The following is a 16,488-nucleotide window of genomic DNA, read 5'->3' as shown; positions in this document are numbered from 1 at the left end:
GTCATTAACAGACGAAATGAAACAAGTGAAATGCGCCTCATACAGTGTCTAATAAAATAACGAATTTGGCATTTTTCTCGAATCATTGACAAATTCTCCAGTTTTTCTCAATCTCAAAATCCTTACTGCTTCACAGTATTATGAACCATTAATAGATATATTTCGAAGATGAAATTTATCACCATAATATCGGAACTAAAAATAGATACGTCCGTATAAAAAACGAAGAATACAGTTACAATTATAAAATAAAACAGTGAAAAACGGCACTTTAATTTCTCAATCCAAAAGTCGACAGTCTTTTAATAATCTATAAAACGAAAAGAGGTAATTTTAACATCGTTAAAACTTGAAGAGCCCGCTGTTTTCTCAGATAGCACATGCAAATATATGGGCGGGCAACAAACTATAAAAAAGATCGTTAATATTTGGATTAAAATTCTCGAAGTACTCGACAATTGTAGAAAGAGTTCCTTCGAGTAGCACTCCAGAAATGTCAAGGAGAAGGAACTTGTGAAGAATGAAGTTTTATTTTTTTTATTGAGTCAATAATAACTGATATCAGTTTTGATTTCTAATTGAACGTCAGTGGGAAATATCGTCAAAATTAGGGAAAGGATAAAATCTCACTGAAGTTTGTAGTTAATTTCCTCTTGTATATTTTAGCCTATTTAACAATTATTTTTTTCAATTTGAAGCTCTACTCCGGAGTGTATAATATCATCTCGATGAAATACTTGGTAATCAAAAATAGTCAACTCTTCAGATGTAGAGGGAGTAATGAATCTCTTGAATATAAAAATTAATAAAATAACAAAAATTATAAGTTAAAAATATAAAAATAAAAAATATAAATATAGGTGTAATGTTTGAAGAACAATAGTTCGAACGTTTTTGCATATTCTTTTGGTTCCATCCTCTGTGCGCTAGTGATTTATTCAAGCCACAATCGATCACTATCTTTCGCGATGCCAGGGCAGGAACCGGATGTCTTAGCTCTTCGCTTGAGATGGCAGATGGCCAGAGAGCGTTGTGTTTCTTGAGTTCCCACAATACATTTGACTGGACTCGAGACAGGGGAGTCTACTACTGCCTCTTACCCCACTTGACTTAACGATTTTGCGTGATTCGTTAAGAACCTGCAATCGAACAGACGTTTGCAAGGTGTTTCGTGCATTGATTGAACACAATGATCGTTATGATATCCTGGAAAAAATTGAAATTATATAAATATAGGAAGATGTTTGGAGTATTTTTTCAGGGTGACATAGCAAATTTATTGATCCTTTCAAAGCTTTACAGAAAGAAATAAAAAAATTATAGAACAGATATTTTGAAATTATAGAAAAACAGAGCTTCATCTCCATCAGGAGGTCTATTTATGGAAAAAACTCTTTATTGAAAGAACTATAAAATATGCGTAGCCATAAATGTTGAAGTCATTAAATAAACATAAATAATCCAAAAAAGTTGTTGAATATCGACTTTATTAACTCCAGTTCATAATACATATTGAAGTTTGATTTTAGAGTAGTCACTTTTTATGCTTTCATGGTCAGACAAAATAGTGACTTGACTGAAATTCAACAGAGGAAGTAAATGTTTGTTGAATTCTCGAACTTCATTAACTATAATTAAAAATGGTTAAATCTCAATTATTTTTTATTGCGTCGTACAAATTCAATAGACTCACTGATTTATTAATCAATTCAGTAGAATTTTCTGCACTGTTGAAATAGTTTGCCGAAACAATTTTCCTCGACTCATTATTTTTTTATTTCTGTTATGTCAATTTGAAAAAATTTCGCTCAGAAGCTGCACTAGATTCAGTGACGACGAAAGTAAATATTTTTAATTGGCGAATGAAAACAAAACTTTGATAACTTTTCATTTTTCGCAAAAAAAATGATGATATGTATCGGGTTTTTCACCATAATTTGACCCCCCCTTTAACTTTGTTACTGAAAGTGGTACAAAAAAATGTTTTCCACAAAAGTTTCACGAAACCGACTAGTGTTTTTCAAAATGATTTCACAAAACAAAATATATACAGAGTGAGCAACATATTGATTGCAACTTCATTTTTTCAAATGGAATTTTTTGTATATGTATATTTTTCTTTATTTGAATAGCTCTTTTTCTCCTGATTTCGAATATATAACATATGTTCGGTCTATTTATTTCGTTTTGTGAAATCATTCAAAAAAACACTAGTCGATTTCTTGAAACTTTTGTGAAAAACATTTTTTTCGGCAACCGGGAAGTGACCACTTCCCGGACGCTTTTTCTCTGAGAAAGTAGCATTTCCCGGCCTAGTCCAGAAAGTACGTACTTCCCGGACTAGGCCGGAAAAGAATCATAGAATCCATAGCAACCGAGATAACGGCTGACAGTTCATATGAAATTAGTTGTCATAAATTTGCATGTTTTTTGATCGCAATCGCAATAAAATATGGAAAGCAGCAGCGAAAGTGTTATTTTGTCTATTCGTCCAAAAAAACCCTATTTTCCGGACTTGTTACGTAAATTACTATTTTGTACTTCTTTCAGTAACAAGTTAAAGGGGGGTCAAATTATGGTGAAAAACCCGGTACTTATTATTATTAAATACATCATTATTATTAAACATTATTACTTCTAAGCATTCACGGCTTGGCTTGATATTCAATCTACTTGGCTTAGTCTCAAGCTCAAGTAGCTTGAGCTTGACTTGAAATCAACTCAAGTTCAAGTCAAGTAGTAGTTTTTCAATGTCAAGTCAAGTATTTATTTATTAAGTACTTGACTTAACATTGAAAATCTACTACTTGACTTGAACTTGAGTTGATTTCAAGTCAAGGTCGAGCTACTTGAGCTTGAGACAAGTAGCTTGAATAACAAGCCAAGCCGTGAATCCCTATGCACTGATATATTTTTGAAATATTCGTGAAAAAAAAACCTATAGAAATCATTACAAAAGGGGTAAATTATAATTTCCTGAAAGTCGTCGTACAGTGCTGCCCTCTACTTATTTGCTCCGAAAAAAAAGAAGATGAAGCGACTGTACAAATTCGAACACGGTACAATGTTTGGTCATCGCAGGAATGCCAGAGGGGTAATGAATGGGTACCAAAGTTTGACAGACACGTGAAAAATGACACATCTTCCTCTTTGAATATACTCATTTCTTTTTTAATATCAAAATTGAACTTCTCATTGTAAAACCCTTTAGTTTCTCACTTAAATTTTCGATATTGTTGAATGGTAGCAAGCAGATCGTTAGCGTTGAGGTAATCTCAAAGGACATTGTATAGGAATTACTGTGGACTTTTGAAGCAGAACGATCTTGCCGTAGATGAACCTTATCTACGAAACTACCGGTTGAGAGGCGGTCATTTTACGAAATAACGAAATGCTGCCAGCAACATCCCAAAGACCCCCTTAGGTAAATAACTCGAGAAGCAATCATCTATGGAACTCGCGATCTTGATCTACGGAGGACTGAACCATATGTTAGACCACGCTATATAATGTGATTAGTCGTAATTTAAAGCCATCCAAGCTTCCCATTCTAAATTACATTGATGATAGCATCAATTTATTGTCGATGGTAACTATTGGCGGTGAATTGCGTAAGTTTCCTCATGTTGAATAATCTTGGCGGCTTATAGATCATCAGCTGTTGTAGGTACTGAGGCGAAGAGGTCAAGATTCCTGGATTACATTGTAAATATAGTTTATATTTTGTAGAAGTTTTTCCGATGAAAGGTGTGATTTTGATATTGAAAAAATGGTTTGGTAATGTTTTATTGTGCCTCCACTCTGTCAAGATATCCAACACGAGGACCCTGTGCCTACTTGAGGAGGGCCAAAGAACCTCAAAATTTTCGGACTTTTCTCAGTTTTTAGCTCATAACTTCTAAACTAAGTAGTTTTCGACCAGAACGTTCATTTTCAAAGTTGTAGTCCATTAAATTCTCTACAATTTTGTATTCACAGACTTTTTTGTGAACAACCCAATATCAATTGAGATACAGTCGATCCAAATAATAGTCCAGTGATAGAGCAAAAAAAGTGGGGTCTGCTGGAAATAATTCCGAACTTGATGAAACTTCTACAGGTTGTTTGGGGGTGCTGTGGGAAGATTCTGTAAAGTGATCCTCAAACACGAGGACCCTGTGCTAACTTGAGGAGGGGCTGAAGAACCTGAACCCCACCTTTTTTGTATTTGCCTATTGGACTCTGTAGATAATACTGTAAAACACAAAATCCTGGCCTTTTATGACCATTTCATCTCTAATTGTATGCTTTATGTTCATGAAAACAAGCACAAATACATCGAAAGTGGTGAATTCCATCACAATGACAAGATATCTGCGTGCCATATCATAAAATGAAGCTAGTACAGAAAGTTACGAATTATTTGGCCATCAAAATATATAACAATCTTCCAGAGGAAATTAAACTATGCCATTTATATTAAAGACGCCTCAGACTCTTTCTGATTTTTTCTCTAAGTTTTATAGTTCTCAAGATGCTTTCAGCATCAATTTTGGGACATCCTCTGTACATAGGGATTCACGGCTTGGCTTGATTTTCAAGCTACTTGGCGTGAGCTCGACTTGATGTTCAGTCAAGCTCAAGTCAAGGAGTTTCTCAATCTCAAGTCAAGTCAAGTATTTATTTATTAAGTAGTTGAATAATTTCAAGCTACTTGATCAATAAAAAAAATGATGCAATGGGAAGAAACCTTGCAAAAAAAACTTTTTTTCATTAAACTTATTGTATAAAAGAATCGAAAATATCAACTTTTTTGAAACAGAAACATAAATTAAATAACTACGAATCAAACCAAAATAAAAATAATAAAAAAGTTGAGTTTCTTAATATTGAGAAACCTCCAGGCTTTGTTTGATTTCATAATTTCCTATCCAGGATCTAAGACACATGAGGCATTTTATAGATTTGTCGCCTAACCAATTGCGGGTTTTTGTAACTGTAAGATTAGCTCTGGAAAATTGTCTTTCCACAGGAGCTGAAGATGCTGGCGTTGACAAAAATCCTTGGCCATTTTGGACAAGTTTGGAAAGATATATCTGAAACTACCAAAATCTACCAATATCTTTATAGAAATGTGAGAAAACTACTAATAAAGTCACACTGGCGAATTTAGTCCCCTTATTTAGCCTAAGCGCGCACGAGATTGCAGAAATATATACCGTGCGACGCGTGCATATCAAGCTCAAGTAATATTAAGTAGCTTGATATCAAGTCAAGCAATAAATATCTGAAATCAAGTCAAGTCAAGCTCAAGCATGTAATTTTTCACGAGCTTGATTTTCAAGTCAAGTAGTTGGTAAAAATGTCAAGCTACTTGGCTTGATGAATGCTTATCTGTACATACTTCATTACAATCTTTACAATTACAATTTTTTGTCCAGAAATTCGTACTTTCAATAGGTACTCCCACCCACAAACATATCCCCACATTTCTCAACAATTTCGAACAGTCAGACCATGACCACCGAGTCACAAAGGTTAAAGGGTGCTCCCGCAAGGTCATCCTAATGACATATATGCACCAACAATAAGGTCTGGAAGGCAGCGAACCACAACGTCTTCAAGAAGTTCTCACGGATGTTAGCTGAGCGTTACTGACTCAGTGGCCCAAATTAACTAAGATGTAATTCAAATGAATTAATTTACCGCACGGTAAGGTTCTGGCATGTTAAACACCTATCAGGGAATCTTCGGGTAGTGTGTGGGAAAATGAGGAGGAATTCATGGTTCCGTGCGTTTTTACATGGATAATATCATCTTGATATTTATATCTTGATTTGGAATTTGAGTCATTTTGATTGGTAATTTTCTAGAAATCTTTCGTTGATACTGCGTTGTATTGGGTATGAAAGTGAGACTTTTATTGTGGCAAAATTGAAAGTCTATTAATAAGCTTAGGTATTTGTAAACATAACGCCATCGAAATTTTAATCGATTTGTGTCTGCATCATAAAATTATTCTCGATTAAACATGTCAGTTTACAAGCCAAATTTTCGTCATTTGCGGGAGGTTTTAATTTTCTGCTTCAATATGAATAAATCTGAGGCTGAGGCTCAAAGAATGCTCCCAAATATTTGAGGCATCTATTTGTGAAAGAACGTACCGAGAGTGGTTTCAACGCTTCAAGAACGGCGATTTTGACGTCGAAGACTAACATGGCGGTGGAAGAGTGGAGGTTTTCGAAGATGCAGAATTGGAGGCATTACTTGATCAAGACTCATGTCAAACGCAACAATAATTGGCAGTGACGCAACAAGCCATTTCAAAATGCCTGAAAGTCATGGAAATGATTTGGAAACAATGAAATTGGGTTTCGTACGCATTGAAGTCGAGAGATTTTGAACGGCGTTTGTTTGCTTGTGAAAAGCTGCTTGCAAGGCAAAGAAGAAAGATATTTCTGCATCGCATATTGACTGGAGACGAAAAATGGGATCATTCTGATAATCCTAAACGCAGAAAATCAAGGGGATATCCCAGCCATGCTTCCACGTCGACGACCAAACCGAAATCACGGTTCCAAAGTCATACTCAGTGTTTGGTGAGACCAGCTTGGTGTAGTGTATTATGAGTTGTTAAAACCGACAGAAACAATCACAAGCGATCGTTATCGAAAGCAATCAATGCGTTTGGGCCGAGCATTGAAAGACAATCGGCCGCAATACAACAAGAGACGTGATAAAGTGATTTTACAGAATGGCAATGCTCGACCCCATTATGCGAAAGTGGTCAAGAAACCCTTGAAAACGTTGAAATGGGACGTCCTACCCCACCCGCCGAAAGATGGGATAAAGTAGTGGCCAGCGATGAACAATACTTTGAATCATAAATGTATAACGAGCAATAAAGCTTCGAATTTCGGAAAACACGGCGGAAGCAAAGTTATACGCCTTTGAGTAACTTGTGTCGAGCTCAAGTAAATTCTTTTTTTCACAGGGTGTACCTCAATTATGCTTATATTTAAGGGGAAAGGGGTGAAATTCTTCTCTTCACACTGGTTCCTTAATTATGCTAAAATATTCAAGGGGAAAGCGGTGATTCTTGGAGCCGGAAACTTTAGCACCTTGTATCTCAAAAGTTAGCACGTTTACGACGTACGTTCATATAAAGTTTTTTTCTTAAACTGGCTCCAAGAATCACCTCCTTAAATATATAAACATTTCATAAACACATTGGCAATTCATCATTGTAAATATAAGAATCATTCAAAGTCGTAGGATTGAGCTTTTTTGGTATCATGAGAAAATGGCAAATGGGAACAATAATTTCACTCTCAATTACGTTTGACGTCACTTCGTTGTTATGATATGGAAAACTCATTAACTAGGTTTAAAATTCGTTTCCCTATCTGAAGGATCAGTTGGGCAAGCACATTTCTAATAATTTACGTTTCGCAATAATAATACCCTTTATCTTTCGCTAATTTGAATCGAATTTTTGTCCACTATAAACCACCTTAACCTTGGATAATATGACACGCAATTTAATTCAACATTCATTCATTAGAAATAGAGAAAATAGTTCTGCAATTGTGATTACTGCACAGAAAAAACTTCCAACCTAGTGCACCGGAAAAATCAACCTGCGTTCAATAAGATTGTGAAATACGGTCGGTACAATTCAATTCGAATATAGACCCATTCCATTGTGACAGATCAATCGATTCTAATAAACCGGAAATTATTTATTTGCTGTCAATGTCAAAAAATCCGGATTTTTTTCCCTACTGAACAGGCAAAGAATACTTGTGTAACACCTGCCACTGACTTTCAATTATGTATAACATACTTGTTTATTAATTTATTGAGGTTTGTGAGCGACGCATGAGAGAAATATATTATTCATAAAGTTTCTAGTTATGACAGATTATGATAAACAGTGATCTAGAATTCAAGGTCGTCGAATGAGTTATTATTTTCCGAAGAAGATTTTACAATAGAATAAAAACAAATATTTAAACTCGGAAACTAGGTTTACTTTTTCCTCTGTAATTAAGGATTCATCAAGCTAAGTAGCTTGATATTTTAACCAACTATTTGACTTGAAAATCAAGCTCGTGAATAATTACATACTTGAGCTTGGCTTGACTTGATTTTAGATATTTATTGCCTGACTTGATATCAAGCTACTTGATATTACTTGAGCTTGATATGCACGCGTCGCACGGCATATATTTCTGCAATCTCGTTCGCGCTTAGACTAAATAAGGGGATTCCTCGAGCACCGAGAGACTGAAGCATTCGCCAGTGTGACTTTATTAGTAGTTTTCTCACATTTCTATGAAATCTATTGGTAGATTTTGGTAGTTTCCGAAATATCTTTTTAAACTGGACCAAAATGACCGAGGATTTTTATCAACGCCAGCATCTTCAGCTCCTATAGAAAGACAATTATCCAGAGCTGCTCTTGCAGTTACAAAAACCCGCAATAGGTTAGGCTACTAATCTATGAGATGCTTCATGTGTATTAGATCCTTGATGGAAAATTATGAAATCAAACTAAGCCTGGAGGTTTCTCAATATTGAGGAACTTTTTTTATTTTTTATTTTGTCATGATTTATAGTGATTTAAGTTATGTTTCTATTTCAATAAGAAGAAATGTTGGTGTAAAAGCAGCTCCTCTAGGCATTCTACGGTTAGTTCTCTTGGAAAATGGATGGTATACGCAGAAGAAAATTATACAATGCAACTTTTTGATTTGCTGGATTCTCTTTTCCGTTCAGTCGATCCTGAAATTTTTATTACCATTCATTTAATTCAATTTTCTTATTTCCTATTCTTTTCAAATTATATACTTATTATTTTGTATATTTTTTGTCAATAATTCTTCTGAAAAGACTGAAAACAATATAAATTTCATTGAAAAGTCTCAAAATATTGTCGAAAAATACTCTATTTTTTTATGCGATTCAATTTTTTAAGAATAATGGTAATCTAGAAGAACTAAAAATCAAGTGAATAGAAATATTTATCAATGAATCATTCCAAATGGTTTTTTTGTGATTTGAACATATGCTCCATTGTTTTAAACCATCAATCATGTGGTGGTATATCCTGCATCAGGATTTTCTCATATTCAATAATCCACTTAATTGCTATATGATTTTAATGCAGTACCTACTCGATCAAGATAAGATCTGGTACGTTTCTTGCAGTTCCGAAACGCTGTAGCTCCATTGACTGACGTGTATATATTATGGAGTCTATCCAGCCTTCTTGAGATGAATAGGTTTCGGCTCAACTGAATAGAAAACATCAGATAAAGCGGTTGTACTGCCTATGAGCCATTCGATATGTCAATGTTAATGAATACAGTGGCCTGAATAACTGTCAACCCGCTTGTCAGAAGCTGTAGGAGGCAAATGACTGGCTAAAACGGGAGATAGGTATCTCTTCATTATTCTCATAGAACTCCACTGGAAGCATTTGTAACAGTAACCATAGTGAACACTGAACTTTTTGGAGTTAGAGTATTTCCTAACAGGCCAATTGAAAAGTTCCCGGTCTACCATAGTAAAACACATTTTTTTGGCAAAATTCGATTTTATTATTCAACATAGTTGCCTTCGAGGGCAATACAGCGATTATAGTGATCTTCCAACTTTTCGATACCAATTTTGTAGTACGATTTGTCTTTCGCTTTAAAATAGGCCTCAGTTTCGGCGACTACTTCTTCATTGGCGCTAAATTTCTTTCCAGCGAGCATTCTTTTGAGGTCTGAGAACAGGAAAAAGTCGCTGGGGGCCAGATCTGTCGAAAACGGTGGTTGCAGAAGCAATTCGAAGTAATTTTGTCATTGTTTTCATTGATTTGTGACACGGCGTATTGTCTTGATGAAAAATCATCTTTTTTTCTTCAAATGGGGTCGTTTCTTAACGATTTCATCCTTCAAACGATCCAATAACGCTATATAATAATATTCTCATCGTTGAGGAATATGTCAGTGGTATTCAAATGCAACTACCAATTTCTGATTCCTAACTTAGTTTGAATGATATTTCTTTATAATCACGAAGTTGTAAATTAAAGTTGAGAGTGAACGCGTTCTAAAAACAATATGAACGATTCCCCAGAAGATTAATCACAGAGTTATTTCTCTCCAACATCAATAAACCAGAACTAATTTGAGGCCTTCTGTTGAATTCACAGCACCAGTCGAATTTCACACCTAATTTGTCCAGAATCACATCCATCCTCATTTCCAAAATAATTGGATAATTTTCAATCATTGGTTGAATAAAAACCAGCATGAAATTTAATATAGTACAACCTTTCAAAAAAGATGCGGACTCTTACTGTCTTCAATTAAATTTGTTACAGCAGATTTATGATTCGATTTGGAAAAAACAAATGTTTCTTTTATTATGCACTGACGCTACGACTAATTCAGCAATAGAGTTAACATTATAAAAGTATTATTCTGGAAAATCGAAAAAACTTCTAGTATAATGTTTGATAGGTACTTCAACGGAAATACATTGTGTCCGTAAAGTATGGAACAAATTCATTTTTAGCTAAACAGAGCATTTTGAGAAATAATCCTGAAACATGTCGATTTTTGATTTTAGTTTACCGTATTTCAAAATAATAATCTGATATACAGAGTGAATTACTTTCGAGTAATGACGTCACCGACATTTTTTTGAAATGGAACACTCCCATTTTGTCTCAATTTTCCGATTACTTTAGCTGTGCTGATCCAAAAAATGTATAACATGTTGATTCCAATTGGTACAGGGTGGACAAAAATACAATAGTTTTGTGTGTGCTCATAAAGTAACCCGTAATTTTCTTTATTAGTTAAATTAACAATACTATCAAAAATACTTATTGTCTAGCGGCAATTGGTTTGAATGTAACACCCTGTAGTTTGTTATATTTTTAGATTAATAAAAATGAGCTGTTTCCAAACATGTTTAGTACTTGTGGTCTAGCAGACAGAATATGAAAGAAATGATTTATTATCAATTTAAAAAAAAACAGTCGTCTACTTTTTTATGAAATGTCATTATTTGTTCAGTAATTTATTGGTGATCATTGACAGTTTAGTAATACAATATTTTTGGTATTCGTGAATGTTTTAATTATTGCTTAGATTTAATGTATTATTTTTGTCCACTTTGTACCAATTGGAATCAACTAGTGATACATATTTGGAATCAGCTCAGCTAGAGTAATCAGAAAATTGAGACAAAATGGGGATGTTCCATTCGAAACAAATGACGGTGACGTCATTACTCGAAAGTAATTCACCCTGTATATTAGATTATTATTTTAAATTACGGTAAATTAAAATGAAAAATCAACGTGTTTCACTCTACAATTTATAAAAAATCGAAATATCGCAAAAATTGTAGGTACCTAAGTTTTGAGCATATAAAACTTCGGACAATCTTAGATTCATTTATTCCATGCAACCTGAAAATTCGATAAAAACATCATGTTTCGTTATTTACACTTTTTGGTACAACCTGTGCATTTCCGAGCAATTTGAGAATGTTGCTGCAATGGAGCTCAATCGTAATTTATATAAAATGAAATTGTTCACAAAAATTCAAATATGGCTCACAATGAGAGTGAAGATAATTATAAATTTTTCAAATCATCAATTGTATGTGTAGGAAAGTTTATAGCAAATATTCCAATAGAATCCAAACTCTCAATTTCATGCTTCATAGAAAAATAGTACAACGATTTTAAATTCATTTAGCGTCATACACTTTGTACGAGTATTTTAATACGTTTTCAATTTCCTTCTAATGACTAGATTTGTGTTCTCATATTATTTGATATGAATTTTGATTGAGATTTGATTCGATTTTCGGACCAAAACACTTACATTTTGGCCAAATGGTATTCAAACTGCAGAGACTCCCAAAAATATTGCCAAATTTCAAAAAATCCCAATTTAGCACCTTTACATGAATGTAACCCTTCTCTACGCCACTGGTATTATTTCGTGATGCTTATTACATCCGACCGCTCCTCTCCACAACGCATCGGGCAGGTGTTTGACTCTCCGCTATCCTGCCGCCATTCAAGAAAAGAAATGTAATAAAAAAAAGGAAGGCCGAACGAATTTCTATTTGTATTAACGTCAAAACTAAAAATGAGATATGATTTTATCGGGCTCATTAATTTCGTTCGAGTACTATAAGGTTTCAGAGATGGATGGATGCGAGGCTGAGTGCTTTGATCTTGCTTATCACATCCCGTTCTTGTGTTCGTGTCTTCGAAGATGATATTCGAAGTTTCAAATTGAATCTGATCGGTTTGAAGAATATGTATGAGTATTCAGATGATCAGAAGAATATGAGAACTTTAATGACGATTTTAAATAAGGACGAAGCAAGAGACAAAAAAACTGCAAATTTTATATTTCATAATAAAATATTTGGAATCATAGGAAAGAGTAGCCAAAAAAAAATTAATAACTGTTGAATAAATGTTGATATGCCGATTATGTTGATCATATCATAAAATATACATATGTCAACGAAGTATTTCATTTTCTCTTGAAAACTCAAGACGATTTTAGCTATAATTTTTTTGAATAGTAGCTTGATTTCTTGGGAACATGTTTAGATGCCGTTGTTATGTACAGTGCATCCCATTTTGGGCGAGACAGCCAGGTTTCTCGCTTGTTATTTAGGATAGAGCCTTGCGGTTTTCACGTTCCTGCCCTACTTTTTCGTGAAACTCAAGTTGGTCTAATCAGATTGTGCATAACTGTTTCTGTTCAAAAGATACAGGGTTATTTTGGAAATTGATACTTTTCGGACCCCTTCTTTATCTCCGAAGTTATTAGAAATAATGCTGAGGTAAAAACTACGTCTGAATCAGAATTCTGCGTAGAATCCAGTGGCGTACTCAATATTTTTTTCGGGGTATGGTTTTGAAGATTCAACACAAACTTATGTTTTTTTTAATGAAACACCATGTGTATCATTACTTCGTTGAATTCGTTATTTTTTTCCCTTCGAAATGATATATGACACTATGTAGAAAGGACGTTCAGAAATGTTAAAAAAAACACTAAAACATCAAATAATGATGATTTTTTGTTAATGGGCAATGGATTTTTCATAGAAAAGAAGAATCAATAATGATAACAATAATTTATAGCGATGACAGCTAGATCCGATTGGTTTTTTCCCTCCAATGCCTACTTGATAAAACAATGCTCCCAAATGCATAGTAGTCATAATAACAACAAGGATGTTTGTGTAATCAATGACCTACTAATTTTAAAAATCGAAAGTAATAATCCTCTTATTGAAACAGGAAATTCATGGCCCATTTACAAAAAAATCATCATTATTTGACGTTTCAGTGTTTTTTAACATTTCTGAACTTCCTACCTACATAGTATCATATATCATTTTGAAGGGAAAAAAATAACGAATTCAACGAAGTAATGATATATAGGGTGTTCCATTAAAAAAAATATAGGTTTGTGTTGAATCTTCAAAACCATACCCCGAAAAAAAATATTGAGTACGCCACTGGATTCTACGCAGAATTCTGATTCAGACGTAGTTTTCAGCTCAGCATTATTTCTAATAATTTCGGAGATAAAGGAGGAGTCCGCAAATTATCAATTTCCAAAATCACCCTGTATCTTTTGAACGGAAACAGTTATGCAGAATCTGATTAGACCAACTTGAGTTTCACGAAAAAGTAGGACAGGAACGTGAAAACCGCAAGGCTCTATCTTAAATAACAAGCGAGAAACCTGGCTGTCTCACCCAAAATGGGATGCACTGTACAGATGCGAACAAAAAAATGAAAATTCGAATTTCGAAAATGTTAATAGATTAGGAATAAAAGTTTCTTTTAGGACCTTATCATAATAGGTATTTATCTTCATTTAGGTATATATCAATTGTTTTTTTATGAAATTGAAGAGTTAAAAAGTTTCTTGTATATTGAAAATGTTGATACGTTGATTTGAAGCACCATCAATATATTTTCAACACATTTAAAGTGGAGCTAATGAAATTTAATGTTATACGAGTAATTCATTGTTTTTTGAATGAAAGTTGGTTAAAATGATTTCTTTGTTTCAGGATAAACCACACAAATGCAACCTGTGTAGTAAATCGTTTCCAACTCCAGGTGACCTCAGATCTCATATGTACGTCCATTCTGGCTCATGGCCCTTCAAATGTCACATCTGTTCGAGAGGATTCTCAAAACATACAAATTTAAAAAATCATCTCTTCCTCCATACTGGTAAGCATCATGAATTAAAATGAAATTTTAAACTCTATGAACTCGGTCTCATCGAGGACTGTCAAACTCAAAAAAATTAAGATGTGAAAGCACCAGATATTCGCAGAGCAGCTTTTTATTTGATTTATCGAAATTAGCCCTGTACTGGTACAACATTCTAAGATTCCGATAGGCTTCACTCAAATTGTTTGATTTATGTATTATGCTTTATTTTTCCAAGTTAACTGAATACTATCAAAACAAAATGTATGGTTTTAGGTTCAAAATCAGATTGTAAAAAATTTTCTGAATCAAATATGAGATTAAATATCTGGGTGTTGTATTGGATCCGCAGTTGAGTTTTTCTCTGCACATTGACTATTAATTAAATTTTATTATTATTATTAATTGCCATTGAACTACTGAGAACTGAGAATTAACAATATGATGACGGGGGAAATGAATATGAATAATATGAGTATGAAAATGAATGTAAGCTATGCAGTATGAATCACAAATTTCGTAAGAGCCAATTAAAAAAGTATATTGAATAAAAAAAGGCTCATAAATAATAAATGGTTTGTCGATGATCCCATGTAATAGTTTAGTGTAGGCCATATTGTAATAAAACACAGATAGAGAAAGTATCAATTTTTACATGTCCCAAACATGGTTGGATTACGTTGTCGGATTGTGATATATTTTCAAATCCACAGTTTTACTATATCATTGTGAACGTATATTTTATTGAACAAAATATATTTAAGTGAGTAATTCCCGATTGAATATGCAAATTTGAATATTTGGAATCCGATATTTTCCTAATTGTCGAATTTATAATAAGCAGAATATTTATTCTTTTCTGTATCTACCTGCTGAAATCCAAGGTTTGGCAACTTTTGCTCTCCTAGTGTCATCGGTTCTTTCACGTCATTTGGCGCGTTTGAAGTTTGTTTACTGAATTTCTGATATATTTAGCTATTTATTTCGATATATTTTGAGTCAATATGAAACATTGATTGACTATGGGACATAAGAAGTGCGTTCTTTGTGGAGAAACTCGCGAATTGAGTGAAATATCGTGTCACTGATATGTTTCCATTTCTGCGCGCTTCATGTCATATTTGATAGTTCATGTTGAGGACAAAATTTGCTTGCTGAAAATGACGTATGCTCCCTCTATCTTTGTTTAATACTTGGAGGTGTAGGCTATTCCGTAATTGTACGACATTTTTTACAAAATCAATTCATAATTTCATTCAAAATGAATATCCATGAAGACCGGATCTATAAAATATTTCATCCTTATTGCAATATTATAAATTCTTGTTTATAAATCACTGGTAACACAACTTCAGCTGAAAGCTCTGCATTTCCAATTCATCACTCAGTTATTTTACAAAAAAAAACCTCAATTCGGAACAATATATACCCGATCTGTATTTCATGAACATCCCAGCTTTCTCATAAAGAACCCAGACGATATATACGATCTTGCATTAGTGTGTAATCTATCGGATATAAATTTCTCATTGACTGGACCCAAATGAAGCGGAATCCACAAGTCTGCCACTGCAAGGAGTATTATCAGAGCGGCCCCTTTGATGTCAGAACTAGCCCCACCCCTTTGTTTCTCTTTTAATTAAAATTCACATCATTAAAAACGAAGTATTTGTTCGGTATTCCTCGGAATTTATCGTTTATGATATATGTGATACAATTTATTAGTTGAGTTAATTGAGATTGCTTCTATGATCTGAATTCCATTAGTCCATTCGATTGGAAAACAGTAGTCGTTTCGAGATAAGGGTGATTTTTATTGGGGTAATAGAAGATTACTGTATAGCGATAGCAAGAAATACACTGCAGAAGGATTTCTTCCCGTTGAGCAAATTTCTTTGCTATAACGCTTATAACTGATGTTTCTTGAAACAAGATAAGCACTTACCGTATATTCTATTTTATTGGAGAATGAAATTAATATATCCACTGATGTAGATAAATTTTCGATTTAACTAAAGGAAATATTAATATTTATTACTCTCTGAACTCGTTCAAGGTGGAGACTTCTACAATATTTCGCTACTGTTATTCTCTTGCCGTTTAAAATTTGTTTTCGATTGTTTAAAATCATAGCTAGAACAGAAAAATCAGCCCAGATTGAGTTGTTTGAGCTTTTTATGGTTTTAATTTGATGACACTATCTACACGAAATATTAACGCGAATCTTGAAAATG

General features: G+C 33.7%; 1 protein-coding gene across 1 annotated transcript in view; it reads left to right on the top strand.

The window, feature by feature from the left end:
* LOC123680476 (zinc finger protein 358-like) overlaps window positions 1-16,488 on the top strand; it is a 144,837-nt gene that overhangs the window by 123,760 nt on the left and 4,589 nt on the right. Inside the window, exon 5 of the mRNA XM_045618393.1 lies at window positions 14,107-14,272. Coding sequence (XP_045474349.1) covers window positions 14,107-14,272 — 166 coding nt within the window. The remainder of the gene's footprint in view (window positions 1-14,106; window positions 14,273-16,488) is intronic.

The sequence above is a fragment of the Harmonia axyridis genome, chromosome 5, assembly GCF_914767665.1.
Source record: "Harmonia axyridis chromosome 5, icHarAxyr1.1, whole genome shotgun sequence".
Lineage (NCBI taxonomy): Eukaryota > Metazoa > Arthropoda > Insecta > Coleoptera > Coccinellidae > Harmonia > Harmonia axyridis.
This window is presented reverse-complemented; position numbering and strand designations above follow the sequence as displayed.